The sequence below is a fragment of the Cnephaeus nilssonii genome (genome assembly GCF_951640355.1).
Source record: "Cnephaeus nilssonii genome assembly, chromosome: 2".
Taxonomy (NCBI): Eukaryota; Metazoa; Chordata; class Mammalia; order Chiroptera; family Vespertilionidae; genus Cnephaeus; species Cnephaeus nilssonii.
Genome location: NC_137073.1, coordinates 44706827 through 44727103, shown reverse-complemented (window position 1 = coordinate 44727103; position 20277 = coordinate 44706827). Strand labels below are relative to the sequence as shown.

General features: G+C 46.1%; 1 protein-coding gene across 2 annotated transcripts in view; it reads left to right on the top strand.

Annotated features, from left to right (window-relative positions):
- The window catches only part of TNFAIP8 (TNF alpha induced protein 8), a 111952-nt gene that overhangs the window by 30530 nt on the left and 61145 nt on the right, over positions 1 to 20277 (top strand). The window contains exon 1 of one of the 2 annotated variants that reach the window (XM_079793287.1): positions 17576 to 17932. The exons of the other annotated variant lie outside the window; for it this stretch is intronic. Within the exon in view, the coding sequence (XP_079649413.1) occupies positions 17920 to 17932 (13 nt within the window). The 5' untranslated portion in view covers positions 17576 to 17919. Of the gene's footprint in view, positions 1 to 17575; positions 17933 to 20277 lie in introns of those variants that run through there. 2 annotated transcript variants of the gene reach the window in all.

Below are 20277 nucleotides of genomic sequence, written 5' to 3'. Positions count from 1 at the left end.
ATAAGGAACCTGATGAATGAATCCTTTTACTAGTACATTAATGGCATGGGGAAATCAGCTGATTAGCAAAGTGGATTAAAATTAGTATGAAGTGCTGATAAAGAGCCCCTGTGGGTGTTCCCTCAGGAAGGAGGAGCAGAGCTCGGTGTGTGGGGTTTGGGTGTGAAGCAGAGGAATGGAATCTCCACAGACCTCAGTGGTCCTCCTGGGTTCAGCAAGATGTTACTGCTGTTGTTTCTCCAGGTTATTGCAAAGTCCGGAACTGGCTTCTTCAAGCCAAAGTGTTTCTCCATCGGTTTCCACTATCCCCCTCAAGAACCACCCCTCCCCTCTTTGAATTCTCTCTCTTCTGCATCCTTTCTATTTCACCTTTTTTTCTGGGTTCTTGGTGTTGTGCAAAATAGATTAGTGTCATGGTATGGACTATTGAACATAGCACTAGCTAATAACCTTGTACCCGTAATTATAACTCAGAATCAGTGTACATGGAATTCGTATCTAGAACATTTTTTGTGGGAACCCAGGCATTACGTTTAGTAGAGGGAAAATATTAGGTAACTACAGGGCTGTACCAGGTCTGTGTGCTATGAGGGGATATCATTTTTCATGCCTATTATCTGATAGGCAGAGTTTGATAAGGCCCAGGGTTGGAGGGAAATGGGCAAACAGAGGCATTCTCGGTCTCAAACACTACTGATTAGATTGCAAACTGGCAACTTATGTATCAAAACATAAAACCTGTGTATTTTTTGACCCAGACATTCCACTTCTAGGAATTTATTCTTAGGTAATAATTGGACACATGCAAGAATGTATATGCTCAGATGTATTCTTAGGATAAGCATTGCAATATTATATGTGATAAAAAAAAACTGGAAACAGCCTAAATGATCATCAAACTTAAGCAAACCTAGTGCTAAATTGTATGCCATTGACTGATTTATTCAACAAATATTTGAGTGCTTACTATGTGCTAAGCATTTATGTGTGACATCTGGGATTAAATTCGAGAACAAAATTAAGCTTGTTTTTCCTCACTGTAGACAGAGTAATTTCTTCATATGCAGTTAACATACAATATACTGGTATAGAGACAAGGTAGCATAGTGATTAAGAATCCTGGATCTGTTTTGTTCACCATGAATCTCCAGCCAGTGGGACAGGGTCTGTCTGACAGAACCATTTAGCAATAGCTGTGGACTGAATAAATGCTTATAAAAATAGCCATGTGCTCTGGGAATTTTCAAACCACTGGTAAAATCAACTTTTCCCATCATCTATAGGATGTTTCTGTGTCTCCCTCATAAGTACAAACAAGTTACTTTGACAAATGCTAGGTTGTCAAGTACAGCGGCACTGTGTACTGTAGGACTTCTCATTTTGATTCAAGAGGGGTGCTGGGTATGGCACGTAGCACTTACCAAACTCATTTGAAATGAATATGTATGAGTCAACGTTTATTTTTAAATTGCCAGTGCTCATCATATGTACCGGCCGGTCAGTCAGTTGGACGGTTGGACGGACATACAGTCAGTCACTTAGCCTTTTATATATATAGATTGAATGCTGCAATAAAGGATTCAAAGTGAAGTGGGTCTTGGTTCAGACATGGAGGTCTCAGAGCCTGGTCACAGAGGTTGGTGTGAGCAGAGTGTTTGTGGAAGATAGTGGAAAATTGGTGAGACTAAAATTTTGAGCATTTATAGTGGAAAATAGTAAGGAGAGCACTACATGGTTAGTATAGGATCTGAGTAAAAGGAGTCTTCAGAATGTGCAGAAGATTTTGGGCCATCGGAAATAGGGAACTTGCACATTTTTTTTTTTAGCAAAGGAGGCACAACTTGAAAATGGCATTGAAAGATTTGACATCTGTGTGCAAGATAGGTTACAGTTAAGCGAGCTGGACTGAGCCTGCTCAGAGGTACTTAGAAATCCAAGAGTGAGAAGTGAGAGTTCAAGCAAGGAAAAGGGCACGAGGAGGAGACTTGAAAGAAGAGACAGTAAAGCTTAGTGAGTATGAGGAGTCAAATCTGAACTCTAGGATTAAAATAAGGCAGGTTCTGAGTGCTCTGTGGTCTTCATGGTGGCGTCTGGACAAAATTTGCATATACTACATTCTCTCTGTGTCTGGGAAATTTCCTCCCAACCTAGCATACCGAACCCAAATCAGTGAGAATTTGAAACATTCACAGTTGGTGGAGTCCAAGTCACTGATCCGGATTCTTGCAGAACCAGGGAGGCCACATTGCATGATGGTTAAGAGCATGGACTTTGGTGCCAGAGAGAAATGGGTCCAAGTTCTGGTTTTGCCTTGGATAGGATTCTTAAAGTGCCTAAGCCTCAGTAACCTTGTCTTTCCAATGGAGACAGTAATGCATCTCCTGTGCTGTGCTGCCAGGAGCCAGCGAAAGAATGCATGCATGGCGCTTAGCAAAACACTGCATCGTACAACTCAGTACAAGTTGCTGATTGTAATTGTTCCTGAACTAGCAGAAGCACCTCCTGTGTGAATGCATGTGTGTCTACTTGCTTTTATCCTAATTAAAGAAACAGCCATCAATCTGTTAGCATAACCAGTAGGCTGGCATGTGGTTGACGGGGAAGCCATAGCCAGTGACTAGCACTTAGGGGAGGCAGTGCCCTTGGGGACAGTGCCAGGTCATTCTCTGCAAAAGTTGGAAGTAGGCAGGCCCTGTGTTGCTGAACAGACTGAGGAAGCTGGAAGGGGACACTGAGATGTAAAGGGCTGGAAGGAAGCGTATCAGCTGCTCATGGCCATGAGCTTGGGTACAGGTATCAAGCTTTGCTGTCAACTCCAGGTAGGTCCCTGGTGATGTCATCTACAGCGAGGATGCACCCCCCAAGAAGGGCTTGATTTTTGTTCCCACGTGGGGTCTCTGGGTGTCCTCCCTGCCCACAGATTGTTGGTTTGTAGTTTGTAATGAGCTCAGCATTTGTCCAAGGCCAGTTTCGTGGCGCTCAGTAGAAACAGCGGCTCCAAAGTTGTCTTCATGGTAGAGCTGGCATTCTCACCCTGTGAGGGAAGAGTTCTGTGTTTCCTCTCTGGGAAGCTTGGTTTCTAAATATCCCAAACCACACAGCGGTAAGATTCAAGTAAATCTTTCCTGTGCAGCCAAAAGGGGGAAAAGAAGTTTGCAGGTCAGAGCTGCAGTTCACCTTTATCTGCGGCCTCTGCTTTTTTCCTGTTCACGGTAATCATGTAGATTCCAGAGCTAAGATAAGGAATATTCTACTTTGGGGGAATGCAGCATGTTTGTGTTGTGTTCTCTTGATTCAATGACTCATTTGATATCACCGATATACTCTAGGGGAGAGGCTCTCACACTTGCTGCACATTAGAATCTTCTGGCTTAAAAAACCTAGCCCAAAAGAATTAAATCAAAATCTCTGGGGGTGAGACTCGGAATCAATATTTTAAAAAAACTCCTCGGGGCACCAGTGTTCTTGAACAGTAGCTTTCAACCTGTGGCAGTTTGGTCCCGGGGACATTTGGCAATATCTGGAGACATCTTTGGTCGTCACAACTAGGTGAGTGGTGTGCTACTGGCATCTAGTGGGTAGAAGCCAGAGATGTTGAACAACCGTCTGTGCACAGGCCAGCTTCACCGTAACATACATAATTATGGGGCTCAAAAGGTCAACAGTTCTAGGTTGAGAAACAATGCTCTAGAATAATCAGGCTTAAGAAATGAGGTATGCCAGAGCGGAAAGGTATGCCCACTGTGAGGAAAGCATAGCATGCAGAGGTTTACATTTTTGGCCTCCCAGCAAGATGAGAGGGAAGTGGCTCAGCAAATGCCTCTACCCTTGGAGTCTTCTCTCTCCTGCCCTCACGGTGGTCCTGGTCTGTCTTGTAGCTGGTGCACCTCCTGGCTCTGATTCTTGGGGGCAGGATCTCTTCCTGTGGGTCCACAAGTTTACTGCACTCGAATGGCTTGGAAGACGACTAAAGTTCGGAAAATTAAACCCATCGAAATTAGCCAAGTTAAATAATTTAAAATCAGGCTTTCGAGTTGCTTATTTTCTTATATAAAGTTTCCTAAAATTAGGGAGTACATTTAAAAGTGTTTTACATGTGCTATAAGAAATCTGATTTTGTGTGCTGTAGAGAGTTCTTTCTCTTCTTTCCTTTTGACTAGATAAGAGGAGACGAGGAAAGACATTTTTAATTTTGCGTGGCACAGTTTAATTTTGAGACATTCAGAAATACTTTTATGGCAGGTAAACTGGAATCTATATTTATTATATTGTATAATTTATGTTATGAACTTTATCTCCCCCCACCCAGTTTTCTAGTGTGACACACATAAAAGATCTTTGCCATAAATAACTTGTCTTTTTCCCAGGTACACTGTCAAATTTAAGGTTTTTAATCAAGGTGGCAAATTGTAATATTAAATAATATAATGTAACATATTAGATATACTACAAAATGTTTTCGTTTCCAAAAACTGATGAAAGTGGGTAGTTATAGATTTTGAAGTTGCTCTGATTCATTGATCTTATGCAGGTGGTTGATTGCCAATTCTGTTTTTAAAAGAATTTGTCTCTTTAAAGGAATTGAAATAGATTTCAAGTGGTACTTTTAATGCTGCACATCAAACTTTGTACTATAATTAAATTCGTGTATATGAATCTGGGGTTATACCTATAACAATCCCCCCCCGCCCCCTATTACATGAGTTCTTTGACTCCAATGTAATGGAGTTTATTTATTCAGTATATATTTCAGGGCCTACTATGCGCATTTTGCATTAATTGCTATAATAGTTTTAAAAACTATTTTAGCCTGTTTTAGTGTGGTTTGAGGCACTAAGCCAATACTCTTGCATGCTGGGTGCCTTTTTACACCTAGTGGTTGGAATGTTTTAAATTAAGACTAGACGAATAACAGCTCATGTAATATTTGGCATGAATACTCCAAACTTCTGTGTTGGAATAACATATCCTATTTCTTCATTGAATTTTAGTAATGACTCCATAATCCAAGGGATAATTTAATTTTCATCTAAGCCTGGATTTTGTAGCTGTGCTTTTAATTTAATTTATAATTACATTCAAAATAATTTTCTTCCAATGGGGAAACAGTCAGGTTTTGCTTCCAACTTTGGAGTTTTGTTGCCTGAAGTTTGCAGAAAAGTAATCCAAGTTTATGGTGTAGAGGCTCTTTCCTAAAAATTTAATTGTCATGAGAACCATTACAAGGTGTGCTTAATAATAAATGGTCAAATATTCTCCTTGCAGTCTGAGTGTGAACATATGGTGTGTGTGTGTGTGTGTGTCTGTGTTTGTGTCTGTGTGTTGGGGGGGTTGTTCTCTGTTGGGACTGGGGGACAGGATGAGGAGAAAATAATTAAATCAAGCCTCAACTTTGAAGTAGAAATAAGCAGGAACCATTCTGGTTTCTTGGAAGGGCAGCGTATGGGGAGTTCACCAATATACATATTGGTGTAACTTTATTCCAGAACGTTTGTCTACACCTTCATTATACTAAAGAACAGCTGGGTGAATTGGTAGCCCCTGTGTAGATATTTCCTAGGATCGGAACCTGTTTGTCCATACATGTAAAAAGAACTTGTTTGGTTTGGGGAATACTGGAATAACAGGGTGGGGCAAGAGTTAATTGTTTTCCAAATGTTTGAAAGACATGAAAGAGGGATTAGATGCATTCTGTGTATCCTGTAGGCACAGAACCAGCGAAATACAGGAAAACAGGTTCTGGTTCAGTTCAAGGAATGTTTCTTTGAACTGAGACACACCTTGAACTAAGGGTGGGGGGAAAGGTGGAGGGAGTGAAGAGGTGTAGGAATTCCTTTCCAATGTAGGTTGTCAGTAAGACCACAAATGGGATTGGACATGCGATTCCCACACTGGATTGGAAGTCGACATTGGATTAGATTAGTGATTTTCAACTGACGTGACTCGAGAATTTTTAAAACATGCAATATCTGACTATTTAATCAGGGGCACTGACCTCTTTCCCCTTAGATTGTCAAATTTAAAAATAACAGCAACACAATGGCCGTCTGGTGTGAACGAATCAAAATTATACCTATTTTTTGTCAGATGGCAAAATATATAATACTAGAGGGGGTCCCTCAGCCCAGCCTGTGCCCTCTGACAGTCCGGGAGCCCCTACCTCTGACAGCCCAAAGAGGTAGGCCCCGCCCACCCGCTGCAGCGCCACCATGGGATAGCCTGGGCTTCCCTCTTTGGGGCGATCGTGGAGCCCCCTGACTGATTGATCACCCCACTGGGCAGTGGCCTGGGCCTCCCTCTGCAGGATGATCATGGAGCAATGGCTGGGCCCCTGACCAATCTCATCGCTCCCGCCGTGGCTGGCCTGGAGCCAGTGGGTGTCATAGTGTGGTCGTCCGGAAGGTCGTCCAGACAGTTGTTGCGCTGTTCGGTCATTTGGTTGATTTGCATATTACGCTTTTATTATTATAGATATTTTTTGGTGTGCTGCAGAGTTTTAGTAATTAGCTTATGTATGCCATGAGATAGAAAAAGGTTGAAAATACTAGATTATATGGACATTAGACATTGGACTAAGTTGCATGCCAGTCTAGCCATTCTGTGATGATTAGGACATATTACATCCCCTGAAAAATGAAAAATGAAGATACCTGGCATTTGAAGGGGAATTTCAGATTCATCAGTTCAATATCCCTAATGGCTTTTCCTTTCCAGCTTCTGCAAGTCCGCCTGCAATTATATCCCCTCTATTACCACATTTGGGTCTTTCTCCAGATAGGAACGTACTCTTCAGCATCAAAACATGCCTTTTTATTACCCATCTTAAAAAGCAACCGAATAACAAAATTCTACAATCCAAATAAGGCATCCAGCTCTGGCCCTGCTTCTCTCCTCAAACGGGTTGTCCCTGCCTGTGGTCTCCCCGCTTGCTGCCCTTGCTCATCCCTCTCCTCCTCCAAAATTGTTTCTGTTCAAGCTGCAGAGACCTCCAGTTTAACAAATGTGAAGTCTCCTCCATCCTCATCTTACTCAGACTCAGCAATATTCCGCAGGTTCCATCCTGCCCTCCTCCTCACACACTTTCTTGGCTTGGCTTCCAGGCATCATACCCACTTTTCCCACATCCATAACTCCCTCATCTCTACTACTGAGGTGCCCAGGGCCCACTCCTGACCTTTCTTCTCCACTCTCTGAGCGGTGGATCTTCACCTGCCTTGGGCTCTTAAAAGAAGGGCTAAGTTTTAATTTGAGTTTAATTAATTCAGAATCGCTGTAGTTTCATGGGCATCCATTTTTAAAATGTTGTTTGGGTTGTTTTCTGTTATCTGGGGACACTACTAATGTGCAGCCAGGACTGACAATCCAGGTGAATTCATCTAGGCCCGTGGAAAAAATACCAAATACTAGCGAATGACTCCCAAATAAAAGTATGTAACACATCTTTTCCAGGCTCCTGACTTGACTGTTCTGTTGTCTGTTTTACATTTCCTATAGGAATAGGCACCTCAGTTTCCACCGCGCCCTCCCAGCCTACTCCTCCCTGGGCCTGCTTTTCTCATCCTACCCTTTATACATACAGCTCTCAGGCTGAAAGCCTAGGCGGCATCTTGAGTTCTATTCCCTGGGTACTCCACAGCTAATCCAACTGCAAGTCTTCTCCCTTGTCCTCCCAAATATGTGCACCTCACACCTCACCACTCCTACTGCCACCATTTCTCTTCTCAACAACCATCGACTTCCCCGGTGCTCCTGCCTCTGTCCCTCATCACCTCTTATGTCATTCCCTTGCTTCAAACCCTCCCGTGCCTTCCCATCACAATAAATAAAGTCTGCCTTTCTTACCATGAGCTAAGGACCCCTTGCCCAGCTCTCCAACTTCATCTCTTACACCTCCAGCTTCCCCGACTCCTATTAAACCACACCGATTAGCTGTTCCTGAAACTTCCCAACCTTGTTCCTACCCAGAGCCTTCGCACCCACCCTTCCCTCTGCCGGGAAGGCCCTTGCCCTAGCATGCTCTTTGGCTGTCTCCCTCACTCTTTTCAGCTCTCTGTTCAGATGTCACCCCAGGAGAAGGCCCCTCCAAAATGCTCCTTTTTCTCCTGGTGTATTCCCTCCCACTGTCCCTATCCCCATTCTTCTGGTTGATTCCCTCGCACTCTCCCATGGCCTTTATCTCTGTTGGACATCCTGTTTTCCTGGCTGCTTTACTAGAACTTTGTCCCTGCTCTGTCCCTTGCACTGTAAACAAGCCATCCATCACAGATGACCAATACATACTTTTGACTGAGTGACAGAGGGCCTGATCCCAGAACCTGCATTGTGTCACTTCTGTGGCCCTTGGTCCCTTTTTCAGCCCCGAGCAGACCATGCTGCCGTAGCCAGGATCTGCTGCTAAGCTGGTCTCGGAACCTAGTCTCTTACTCTGCTGCCTCCGGTTGGCCCTGCCTGTGCACAGATGACTCTGTAGAGGATGGGGAAGAAGTAGGGCAGCCTCCAGCATTTTAGTGATCGCTGGATGGACACCTGCCAGTCCTCTCTGGCCCGCTCAGTGCCAGTCTGCACTGCTCCTATTTCTATGTACAGATGCTTCCTTGATAGTCCACTCTCCCGATTTTCTCCTTCCTCTCCTCTCTGCTCCTTCTCAATCACTTTCCTCTTCTTTGTCCCTCTCTGAAATGTTGGTATTTCCTAGGACTCTGGGTTCTCCCCTCTTCTCTCTCCCTTGGTGATCCTATCCATTCCTAGGGCTTCGCATTGTCACATGGCTATGAGCTCCACATTTACGTTTCCAGTCTGACCTGGTGTCTAAGTTCCAGCCCTGGATGTCCAGCTGTAAAGTATTCATCGGTACCTGGATATCTCACAGGCAACTCAAATTCAATATGCAGGAAGCTGAGCTCACCTTCTCTTCCTGTCTTCCCCTCAGTAAATGAAACCTGGAAGGCTTCTTCCTCGACCTCTCCCCTGTGCCCAATCAATTGCCAGTATTATCAGTTTGCCCAGGAAATGGCTGTAGAACCGGTGTTCCGCTTGTCACAGTTTACTGCCAGCAACTAAGACCAGGACACCACCGTCATCTCTTACCTAGATGACTCCACGGACAGTTCACATGCCACATGCCCCCTATTCCCACCCCGCAGCAGCCTGACTCTGTGCTGCCGTTGGTCTTTATCTCTACCTGACAGTCATCCCCTGGTTAAGATGCCTTGTTGGAGCTCTGATAAGGTCTAACATTTAAACAGGGCTTGTAATGTTTTTAATAACCTGTTCTCAAACTGACTGTACTTGTTGGAGTTTCTTGGAACTGTCTGCCTCCCTCATTTCATACTCCAACCCTGCTGTCCCAATACATCACATATCTCCTCAGGCCCCCTGGTTTATGAGTCCTAGGGACCACCGTTGGGCATAGTAAGGCCTCAGTAGATACGTGTTGAAGGAGTGTGGGAAGGCAGTGGGCCTGGATTGTAATCGCCAGTGTCCTCAAATTCTGACTTCAATTGTCTTAAAAACTTAAAGGCTTCCACAGTCAAAAAATTTCTGTTTTGTTGTGTAGTCCTGTGTATATGTTTTTCTGAGCTCTGTAGTTTCCAGGGGGGTGTTAAAAACAGAACTAAAAGAAGTGTGTGGGATTCTGCTAGCAAATCACTTTCAATCTGTGCTCTTTGAAGGGCCTTTGAGTTCTGAGCTTCGTAGGCTGCCAAACAGGACTTGGAACCAAACCGCCTTGGTGACCCGGTGGAGCAGGGCGGCGAGGCGGCTGAATGGGCCCCTGCAGAGAGCTTTTTCAGCGTGGGCATGTGTAAGCCAGGATCCAAATGTCTGAGACCTGTTGTGACTCGTCTGAACCGTTTATGAAATTCGCAAACCTGTTTGGGAAGAACGCTTGAACACAAAAGCGTGTTTGGGTCTTGAGCAGCAAATCTTATTTAAAAGAAATAGACAAGAACTTAAGTTAATAGAAGTGGGACTGTTGGTCTCCCTTGTAAAGAGTCTAAAGAAGAATAGGGAAAGGTTTTTTCCCCTTAGAAGATCCGGGTCAGAATTTCAACCCCCGCCCCTCCCCTGGGGCTGGTAGATTCTGGGTGAGGTGTCCAGAGTCTCCCTCCTCCCAGCGCTCCTATCTCTAACTCCCTCAGAACAGGGATCGGAGGGGCTTAACAGTCAGCGCTGAGTCAGGAGGATAAGCAAGCGAGGAATGACACACTTCCTGCCGCGAGTTCCAGGGAGTTTTTATAGCTTGTTTTTCTGTTTTGCTTTGAACATCCCCTAACAAGACAGGAGATTGCCCTGCCATCTCCTGATTGGCGGCCTCGATTTATTTTTGTGACCTCATGGGATATACACACTGCCATGTATTCTTGTGACTCTAAGAGTTTCTAAAACCTTTTTTTCTTGTTACAGAAATATATATAGTATATTTATGAACTACACTTTGACCAAAAAAAAAAAAAAAAATGGGGAAAAAGGTATTCCTTCATTTCACCATGCAGAAAAAAAAACAAACATTGTGAATATGTCCCAGCAGGCTTTTAGCTGCATGCCTGTAGTTTTTCCTCTATAAAAATTATATACTACTTAGTATAATTCCTTTGCTTTTATATATTGCTTTGTGGCCTTTGTGAAGCGTTCTCATGTTATTAATTGCCCCACAAGATCATTTTAAAAGGCTGTATTACATGCCACTAGATAGATGTACCATAATTCACTTAGCCAACCCCGCATCTGGGTAGTTGTCTTGTTCCCACCGCTGGCATAACAACACACAGCTCCCTTGAACCAGAGCTGTCCACACTTGCCTCTGTTTCACTGGCTGTATTCCTGGAAGTGGTTCAAAGAGCATGTGGAGTTTTAAGGTTTTGATCTTTATGGCCACTTTGCCTTTCAGACACTTTTACCTATTTTACGTTCCCACCGTATAATGTAAAGTTCTGACCATGTCCTAGATGGCCCTCACCTCTTCCGGTCTTTGCCTAACTCCCAACTCCTCCTCACACCCTTCTTCCCCGTGCTTCCAACACTGCAGCCACACGGCCTTCTTCCACTCCTTTCCCCGGAGCGTGTCAAGCCTGTGCTGTCTCGGGCTGGACACCTCCGGCTCTGGCGCTCACCTCCATGCACCTCTGCCCCTGTGCTCTCCGTCACAGCCCCCTGCTCCTTCCCATCCTGGCAGCTCTCACGATCTGTCGGGGATTTATTGGTGTTGGCTTGTCTGCCATCTTTTTCGCCCTGAATGTCAGTTTTGTGCGACAGGTGTTTTATTTCCCACCGTGTCCTGCGTCTGTGCTCACATGCGGTGGATACTGGGGAAATGTAGGCTGATTTTTGTGGAGCGAGGGGAGAACTCGCCCATCACCTAGGACTATGCAGTATAATGAGGATAGTGAGGTGTGTATAGCGATTGCTGTCCCCTGGAGCAAAACATGCTAGATGCTGTAAGAAGGCTTCCAAGTGACAGAGGGAGCCCAGGAGTGGGAGCTGACGTCTGGCCACAGGGTCACGGAAGGCCTCGGGTGAGCTGCGCCTTGGGAGACGGGCGGTGTTTTGTAGCTGGTGGTGGTGGGAAGGACCTTGGAGGACCAGGCAAGCGGGTGAGCAGAGGCCCGGAAGTGGGCGGGCAGGTTGATTCTCACCTCGAGCAGGCAGTGCAGCTCACCAGGAGTAGTCGGGAAGCATTGCACCTTCCTCATCAGAGCGACCCGGTGAAGGGAGGGCCGGAAAACACGTGTTAAACTCAGTTCTAGGCGCCGGTGGTGATGTGCTTTGGGAAGATGTGCATGAGCACACCTAAGTGGGAGGAGCCAGAGGGACAGGCCAGAGGAGGGGCTGGACAAGGGGAAGGCAGGCAGGGCATGCCGAGGTGGGGAAACATGGAACGGGCAGGTGTGCTAGTTTAATCTAGAAAAGGCTCACCAATGCAGCAAAGGGGCAGGCTGAAACTAAATGCATACCCTTCCTTGCCCCCAAACAGCCCCTCCGCTGGGCTCAACATCTCACCTTCCATCAGTCTCAGACCTGACCCCTCAGTGTCATCATGAACCTCACTCTTTCCACTAACTCCCCCTCCACCTGCCCTCCTTTGTCCTGAAGGCCTTGGGTGAAGAGTAGATAGAGGGAGACGGAAACATACCCAAGACAGGAGACTCTGGGCTCTCATGGCCCCTCGTCTGTAGGAGCAGGACGGCTTAGTGGGAGGGAATAGCGGGCGGGCGCTGACGCCTCTCTAGGGACCAGAGGCAAGAGGCTGTTTGCTGGCAGCGCCTGCTCCCCCGTCATATGTGGAAGGAGCTTGTTTGATGTCAGCTTGTCTTGGGGTGGAGTTGTGCAGTTGTCAGGCTGAGGAGGTGGGGTGGAGGACGGGTGCTGATTGTTAGGTACAGGAGGAGGGGGCTCTGGGTACAAAGGGGAGAAGACGCAGATGGGTGGCACATTGTCCTTCCCCTGCAAATGGTCAGAACTGCTGTGTGTTTGTCCTGGGGGCGGGGGAGGGGGGCAGAGAGAACCTTTTCTCAAGACACAATGTCCCTTTTTTATCGCTCTTGAAATTTAAAAGTTTCTGGAAGCTAGTTTTTAAGATTCTAGTTTGGGAATAACCTTGTGGGTCTAACGACACAAGGGCAAAGCTCTCTGCCCCCTGCAGAGGGGACGGAGCGCAGACCTGCTTTGCGGGCGTTCCCTGGAAAGTCGTCTTTCACAAACCACCTTCTGCTACCTGCAAAGCGAGGGCTTGACAGAATCCAATGGACGTGAGAACGGGAGGAGCACAGACAAGACAGCAGAGCCTGGGGAATGAGTGGCCATCCAGACCAAGAGGAGGATTCGTGATGACAGGATGGCAGGTGGGGATGGGATCCAGAGAGGTCAACACAGGGAAGAACGAGCAGGTTTGGCGATGGCGGGCGGGAGAGGAATTCGGCCTGGGAAATATCAAACGCTGCGTATTAACTGGAAATTCTAGAAATTTATAGAGACCTTTACTCTGAATTGGAGAGTTTTTCTTGGCAAATTGAGAGTTTAATTAATTGGATATTTTATTACTAGGGATCATGTTCAATTTCACATGAAGGTTTGCAGTGGAAGAATGCTATAAAGTGTCAAGACGCTGTTTATACTCAGGTCAGGAGAAAATAAGCCACAGTCCAGCGCCAGCGTATTTATTGCAGCAGAAGCCCAGTGTTTCTCTGCTCCGTATGCTGATGTAGTGTTTTCACTGGTGGGGTACGTGTGAAGAGAGATGTGAGCCTGCATCGCGGGAGACAGACGTGCATGTTCACGCTGGAGTCCTGACCGGCTCCCCCCGCAGCCGCACGCCCGCAGCCAGCGGTGTGATTTCTGCGCCCGCCTTCAGCCTCTCGGGGCTGCCTCCTTCTCTCGCCAGTGAAATGAGGTTGGACATCAGCGGTCTTGCCAATACTGAGGTTAGGTGATTCTAGGAGAGAAAAGAGAAGGACAGGACTTTTGTTTGCTTCTGATAACATTTCATAAAATTTATACTTAAAACATAGAAACACATTCTGTATGGTAGCAAGGTCTGCCTTCCCACACGTGTTTTCCGTGCAGCCCGTTTGGGGGAGGCCGTGGATGACAGCTGAAATGATGGCAGGCTTGAGAAGTCTCACCCCAGCCCTGTCTTGGCTGCCAGCGCTGGCCCCCTGCAGCTCTGTTCACACGGTTTAATTCGCGGCCTGGCTCCGAAAGGTGGGTGGCCAGGTGTCCTTTTCATTTTCCAGACAGCTCCATATTTGTGCTTTCTGTCTGGTTAAACCAAGGTCACTGTCAGGATATGATAGGAGGAGAAAAACAGCCAACAGGTTTGGAGTAAGACACACCTGGCATGGGCCTGAAGGGCTATATTGAATTTATGGAGCTCAGTTTCCTCACCTGTAACCAGAGGGCAGTGGAACCCACCTCCCAGGGTTCTGACGAGGACTGAGTGACCCCAGGGAGAGCGTCATGCACGCTGCCCAGCACCCAGCGGGTGCTCAGCCAATGGGACTTCCCTCGTGGAGGCATGAGCCATGCACTTTTCTGCCCGTGCGAGGCCTCCTTCGGTGAGAGAGGGTGTCTGACTCTCTGCCATCTCTGTGAGAATATCTGTAAAACGCTCCTGGAGTACCTTGCCACTCTCAGGCGGTCCCCCCGCCCCTTCCTTCCTGCTTCACCAACGACTGCTTATTCCTTGAAGAAGAGGAGAGGGACAAAGAGAAATTGAATCTAGGAGACTCTGGTGGGGCCACAGTTACAGGGAGGCCCATAAAAGAGTGCAGGTGACTGAGAATGCAGAAGAGGAGGGTCCAGAGAGAATGATGGGGAATGGGGGAGCGGTTGGAGCTCAAACATAAAGAAAACACCACTACTCTTGGCAGCCCCTTATCATACCTTGCACTAGGGACTAGGGAGCGCCTTGGGAATGCCAAAGCAGGAAGGTCAAGGTGTTTCTTAGACGTTTCCAGTTCTGTCTCTGAGGCTATAGAGTCGGATGAAATAAACAAACCAAGATATCTTTTTCATGCAGGCACATTTCATTATTCTTGTGGTGATTTTGTTGACTGTGCTGCCGATAAGGATGTAGGTGGCTATAGAGGAAGTATTTTTCTTGGGGTATGTAATAAGCAGTCCATGAAACTGGGCCAGAGAGAGAGAGAGTGTGCTGTGGAGGTTGCTCTGGGAAGGGAGGGCCTAGCTCGCACGGCTTCTCTTCCCAGCCCTCCTCATCTTGCAGAGCCCTGTGGAATATGCTGCTTAACCTCCCTCTCTCTCTGCCAGTCTCTGGAAATTGGAATTGCCACCAACTCTCACTGGGTGTGGGGACAGCGAAATGATTTAAGCCAGTGGTCGGCAAACTGCGGTTCGCGAGCCACATGCGGCTCTTTGGCCCCTTGAGTTTTTAGCAAAGGCCAGCTTAGGAGTACCCTAATTAAGTTAATAACAATGTACCTACCTATATAGTTTAAGTTTAAAAAATTTGGCTCTCAAAAGAAAGTTCAGTCGTTGTACTGTTGATATTTGGCTCTGTTGACTAATGAGTTTGCCGACCACTGATTTAAGCGATAGTGCCCTGCTCAGAGGAGATGCCTAGATGATGCATAGATAGCGCATGCCCCCCGGAAGAGGAGGATCTGGTTTTCTCTTAGCCGCCGTCAGTCACGTGGTTGCAGATAGGTGGAAAAGATATCAGATAAAGTGGACCCAGACTTCCCTAATGAAGGCTCCCACGGTATCACCGTGAGGCTCTGGGTGCCTCTGTCACCGGCAATGCCAGTTGTACTCCCAGGGGTGGGGTCTGCGGGCTCCCTGCTCCAGCTACAGAGCTCTGCTCCTCAGAAAAAGATGGAGAGCCATGTGTGTTCCTGAGCATCAGTTCCCCTAACAGAGCTGGATCTGGGCAGATGTCTGGTCACTGGGCCACCAGGGAGGGTTTCTAGGGCCGGCAGTCCCTGCTGCCTCCTCTCCCCTCCCGGCCTCAGGTGCGGGGGATGCCTCTGCAGTGGCCACCACAACTGTTGATCCTTGAATCTACTGAGACTGTTCCAATTTGCAAGTCCTAGGGGAGCATAGGAGAGCTGTATTCATAGCTACAAAGGCAACCGAAGAGAGTTAGGTATTTTTTACATAAGGCTAATCTGTGAATTTTGACTGTTTCACAAATCTCCCTGATCTTTAGCCCTGATCTATGATTCTTCTTTCTTCCCACATAAAGTAGGATGACCAGACAGAATATATAATTACAACTGCTGGGGTAGCTTAAAACAGCAAACTTGGAATAGATCTGAGCATGTAAGACCCGGGCATTCTGGTCTCAAGGACAAGAAGAGGGAGGGATGTCTTAAGGAAATGTTCCCCTGCCTGATTTGTAGCCCATCCATCCAGATGTGCTGATGGGTAGTTGTTTTTATGGGATGCTGTACCACTCTTCCTCCAGCCGCCCCTCCCACAGCTGCACTCTGCTGCTCCTTCCTCTCCCATTAGTAGTGGACCGAGTGGTTCCTGGTAGCCACCTCGCCATGCAGCTACCTCCGGGGACACATTTTAAGGAACTGTGAGAGGCCAGTCCATCTGTTCATTTCTGCTCTTTGCACATTGTAACTTACCCTTGGACTTGCAACTGAATCGGGGTTTGGGAAGTCCTTGTGCTTTGGAAACTTGCACTTCCAGGGGGAGTATTCTCTTGGCATCTTCTTTGACCCTTAGTCCCTGATGAAATCCTAGCATTAAGGAGCCCATCAGAATTTGGGATGATAACACAAAGACATGTAAAAGGGTGGTTTCTAAGGTGTAAAATTCAAACCATTATGAGTTAGTCACATGATAATGCAGGCTAAAGAAAATAAAAAAGGTATAGTATGTTTGTAAATTGATGTTGATTTGATATCTTTTTCAGCCTTCTCTCCAAATTAGTAGTAGACATTAATCTTTTGCACTCGGATGTCGAGTGTGACTCGACACGGTTAGCATTAGAATAAAGGAATCGAGAAAAAAGCAAGCGAGTGCAAAGGGTTAATGAACTGAGCCCACTAGATCCAGCGCACTTACTATTGCTCTTCACTTGGTATCTTTTTTGCTGAGTCCCTGGTAGGCTCAAGGAAAAGTGTTATTGCTTCAGTGGATAAAAATAAAATCAAGAAACTGACAGGTAGTAGAGGTAAGATAGATAAGTCACCGTAGTAATATAAGGACAACGGTGAGTAGGTGCCCAGAAAGTGTTATCAGAATGCTCCAGGGAGCTGCCATGTGGTTGAAGGAGGACCCTGAAATCCTACATAGTTGGAGGGGATACTCAGAAAAACGCTTCAGGGAGGTGGGGCCCTTGAAGCACATCAGGTAGGACTGGCAGGGTCTTACGTGGTGGGGTTGGGGAGGGGAAGGATTTGTGGGTGGTGATGACTATCAAAGCGCCGGTAAGTACATAAGCTCCTAAAGTTCTCTTCAATAGTGTCTATGCATATATCTGGGTGTCTGTGTGTATATATTGTGTGTGTCTAGGTATAGTCATATGTACATTTTATTTTTATAAATATATATTTTATTGATTTTAGAGAGGAAGGGAGAGGGAGAAAGAGAGAGAAACATCAATGATTAGAGAGAATCACTGATCGGTTGCTTCTTGTACACCCAACACTGGGGATCAAGCCCACAACCTGGGCATGTGCCCTGACCGGGAATCGAACGGTGACCTCCTGGTTCATAGGTTAGTGCTCCACCACTGAGCCACACCAACTGGGCTTTTAAAAAAATAAAAACCTTATATTCTCTTCAAAAACGAAAGACCAAAGATTTTAAGTAGAAGCATTGCCCAAACTCCATTCTCTAGTTCTCCTGAGAACGAGAATACCTCCGAGCAGTACTTCCTATTAATAGACATTCATGTTTATACTGGCCAGGTAGGAATGAGGTGTTTTTTGATTTTCTTTTGTCCAGGCATCTATGACTGGGGCTACTCCCTTTTTTAAAAAGTATGTTGAAACGTTAGACTTCCTGTTTCTGCTGGATTTTGAAAATACCTCCTGCTCGCCTATCACAGGTAATCTCTGTGTTCTTGTGTAGCCGTGGTTTACAGGTAGCAAGTGCAGGCAGCAACCAGTCCCTCCTCACTGGGATGTGGAGATCTATCTGGAGTCACAATTAAAGGCTACCGAATGCATTCCACTACAGGTGACGAAACCCAGCTCCCAGAATAACAAGCAGGACAACTTTTAAAGTGACTGTTGTTGACCAGTGTCTTCTGTGCGTTTGCTTGGTAAGCTCATGGTGGACTTTTCTAAAGGACGGTATAGATTTTTCTGAATTATTCCCGGGGAGGACGGACTCTTCCTGAAGGTGAGACAGATGCCATAGGATACAACAGGGTGGCTGTGCGTTCCTCCCGTCGGTGTGACTCTGCCAAGACTCTGTGAGGCTGTCCTGATTGACAGGAAGAAAATGCTGAAACTAGGTGAGTTAAAACTGCCCTCACACTAACTGGGATTTAATGTGCATGACGGAACCTGGTGGAGAGTTCAGATGACTAAGTAACCTGGTGTTGTCTGCGAGGGAATGACTTTTGGTGGCAGCTTTAAGGTGGTTGTGTTCAACAAATCACGGCTTTTCTTTTGCTGTGACTCTGGGTGTGGAGGACTGGTGTTAAGCTGAGGGAGGTTTGACTACAGTGGGTGGAAAAAAATGGCATCCATAATTTGCATGTAGACAGTTTCATTTGTAGATAAATGAAGGCTTGAGATGTTTCAGAGATGGGGCTCTGAAAAGATTGGATAGCTTTTTCACTTAAAGTTTCTTCTTCTTTTTATAATTTCCACAAGTTTATTAACTCTAAGGCATCTCCGGTTGCCAGTGGTCTGGTAGTGGCAGTAACGCCATGTGATGGCCTGCAAACTCAAGGATATTTATTTCTGTTCTCCCATTGTGTAGATGTTTGTCAGAAGATTCCTGCTACCATTTCCTCTAACAGCCAGTAAGCAATTTTATCCTATATATAAGCCCTTCTTGTACTTTTAAAATCCACCTTAGGCTTGTTTTCAGCCATATTGAATGTTTCTACGAGTGTACTTAATTTTTTAAGGCAAATTTGGAAGTTTTTGAGGATTGAAATAAAGAGAGCATTTATACAATTTTTTTTCAAGTTTACGTATAATATTTATTGAAGTTTATCTAGAATTTTCCTGCTCAAAAAAAACTTTCTGGAGCTTAAATTGAATGTTAGAAAGGAACTAAAAGTGTGAAGACGTAGGTGGGTGTTAATATATCTAGATTCTTGACTCATTAATTGAATGCTTGTCAGCTAAGGCTATTATTTCCTAGACCCATGACTTCTTCTGTGATACAGAATGTGGTCACCGGCACATCCTGTGTGTTAAATGTTCATTTGCCTACCAGGTGCCTGGAGCTGTGCACATGATTCTCTGTCAGCCTTCTTTCTCTATGCATATAGGCACATTCTATCCGATCTATAAAAATGGTTATGTGCCTGTGACTGTATATCATGGCACATAGGCAGTTGGGATTAGAGCCAGGTTTGGCTGGGAAGGTTTTATGGAAGAAGGGGCTTGGGGTAGAGTTCCAAAGGGAGGAGGAGTTATATACTTTGGCAGAAAGAAGAAGCATACATAAAGCCTCCAAGGCTGGAGTGAGTAAGTCAAACACATTCGGGAATAAGCACGAACCATTTCAGAGCAAGTGATATATTACTGGTTGAAGATAGCCAGGCTGAATGTGAAGAGGCAAGGGGAGGAGTGTGGGAGAGAACAGGGGGGACTGTGGGAGCTTCTCTAGTCTACGTTGCTGGTAAATGTCACCCTTGGATGCCAGCACCCTGGCCGTGTTGCCACCTAGTGGAACTGGCCCAGATGCACACGGGAGCATCACCCACCTCTTCTCACTTCAGGTCAAATTAATAGTGTGGTATTGGTGGTAGGGAAGCTTACTGCTCTTTTCTCCCAGGGTATTTTAGACGAAGAATTAGACAAAGGAGATGGATGTAACCATGTTCTCCAAAATTATATTAATTTTGCCTTAGGGGGAAAAATGGAGCTGAATGCCAATAAATATATTTAAATATATAGAATGCATTTACCAAATATAAAGAATTTCCCATAGAGAACAATTGCTGAGAGTGCGGGACATACATGGCCCTTTGGCTCAGCGCATGGAGCGTGTGGAACCCAGCATTGGAGACGTTCTGCAGCGGAGTGAAGGCACAGCCCATCTGGCTCTGGGTTGGCTTGTTATTTCATGTGGTTGTAGAGTCCATCCTGGTACAGTGGTGAAAGAGGAGAGCCCTTGACATGGATCCCACAGCCCACAGCCCCCAGAGCTGGAAGACACTGTAACGAGCTGTGCTTAGCCTGGCCGGTGTGGCTCAGCAGTTGAGCATCGACCCAGGAACTGGGAGGTTGTGGGTTTAATTCCTAGTCAGGGCACATGCCCGGGTTGCGGGCTCAATCCCCAGTGAGGGACATGCAAGAGGCAGCCGATCGATGATGTTCCTCTCTCATCGATGTTTCTATCTCTCTATCGCTCTCCCTTCCTCTCTCTCTAAAAATCAACTTTAAAAAACAAACAGATAAAAAGAGCTGTACCTGCCCTCTCTTCCACCCATCCTTGCATGTGTCCATTCACCAAAACTTACTGAATTCCTGTTATGTACCAGGCACTCTTCCAGGTACTGGGGAAATGCCAGTGAACAAAGCAGATAGAAGTCCCTGCCTTTGGAGGGACAACCTTCTGGATAATAAGCAAACAAATAAGCAGACCATTCAGAGGTAGAGCAGGGGAAGCTAGATC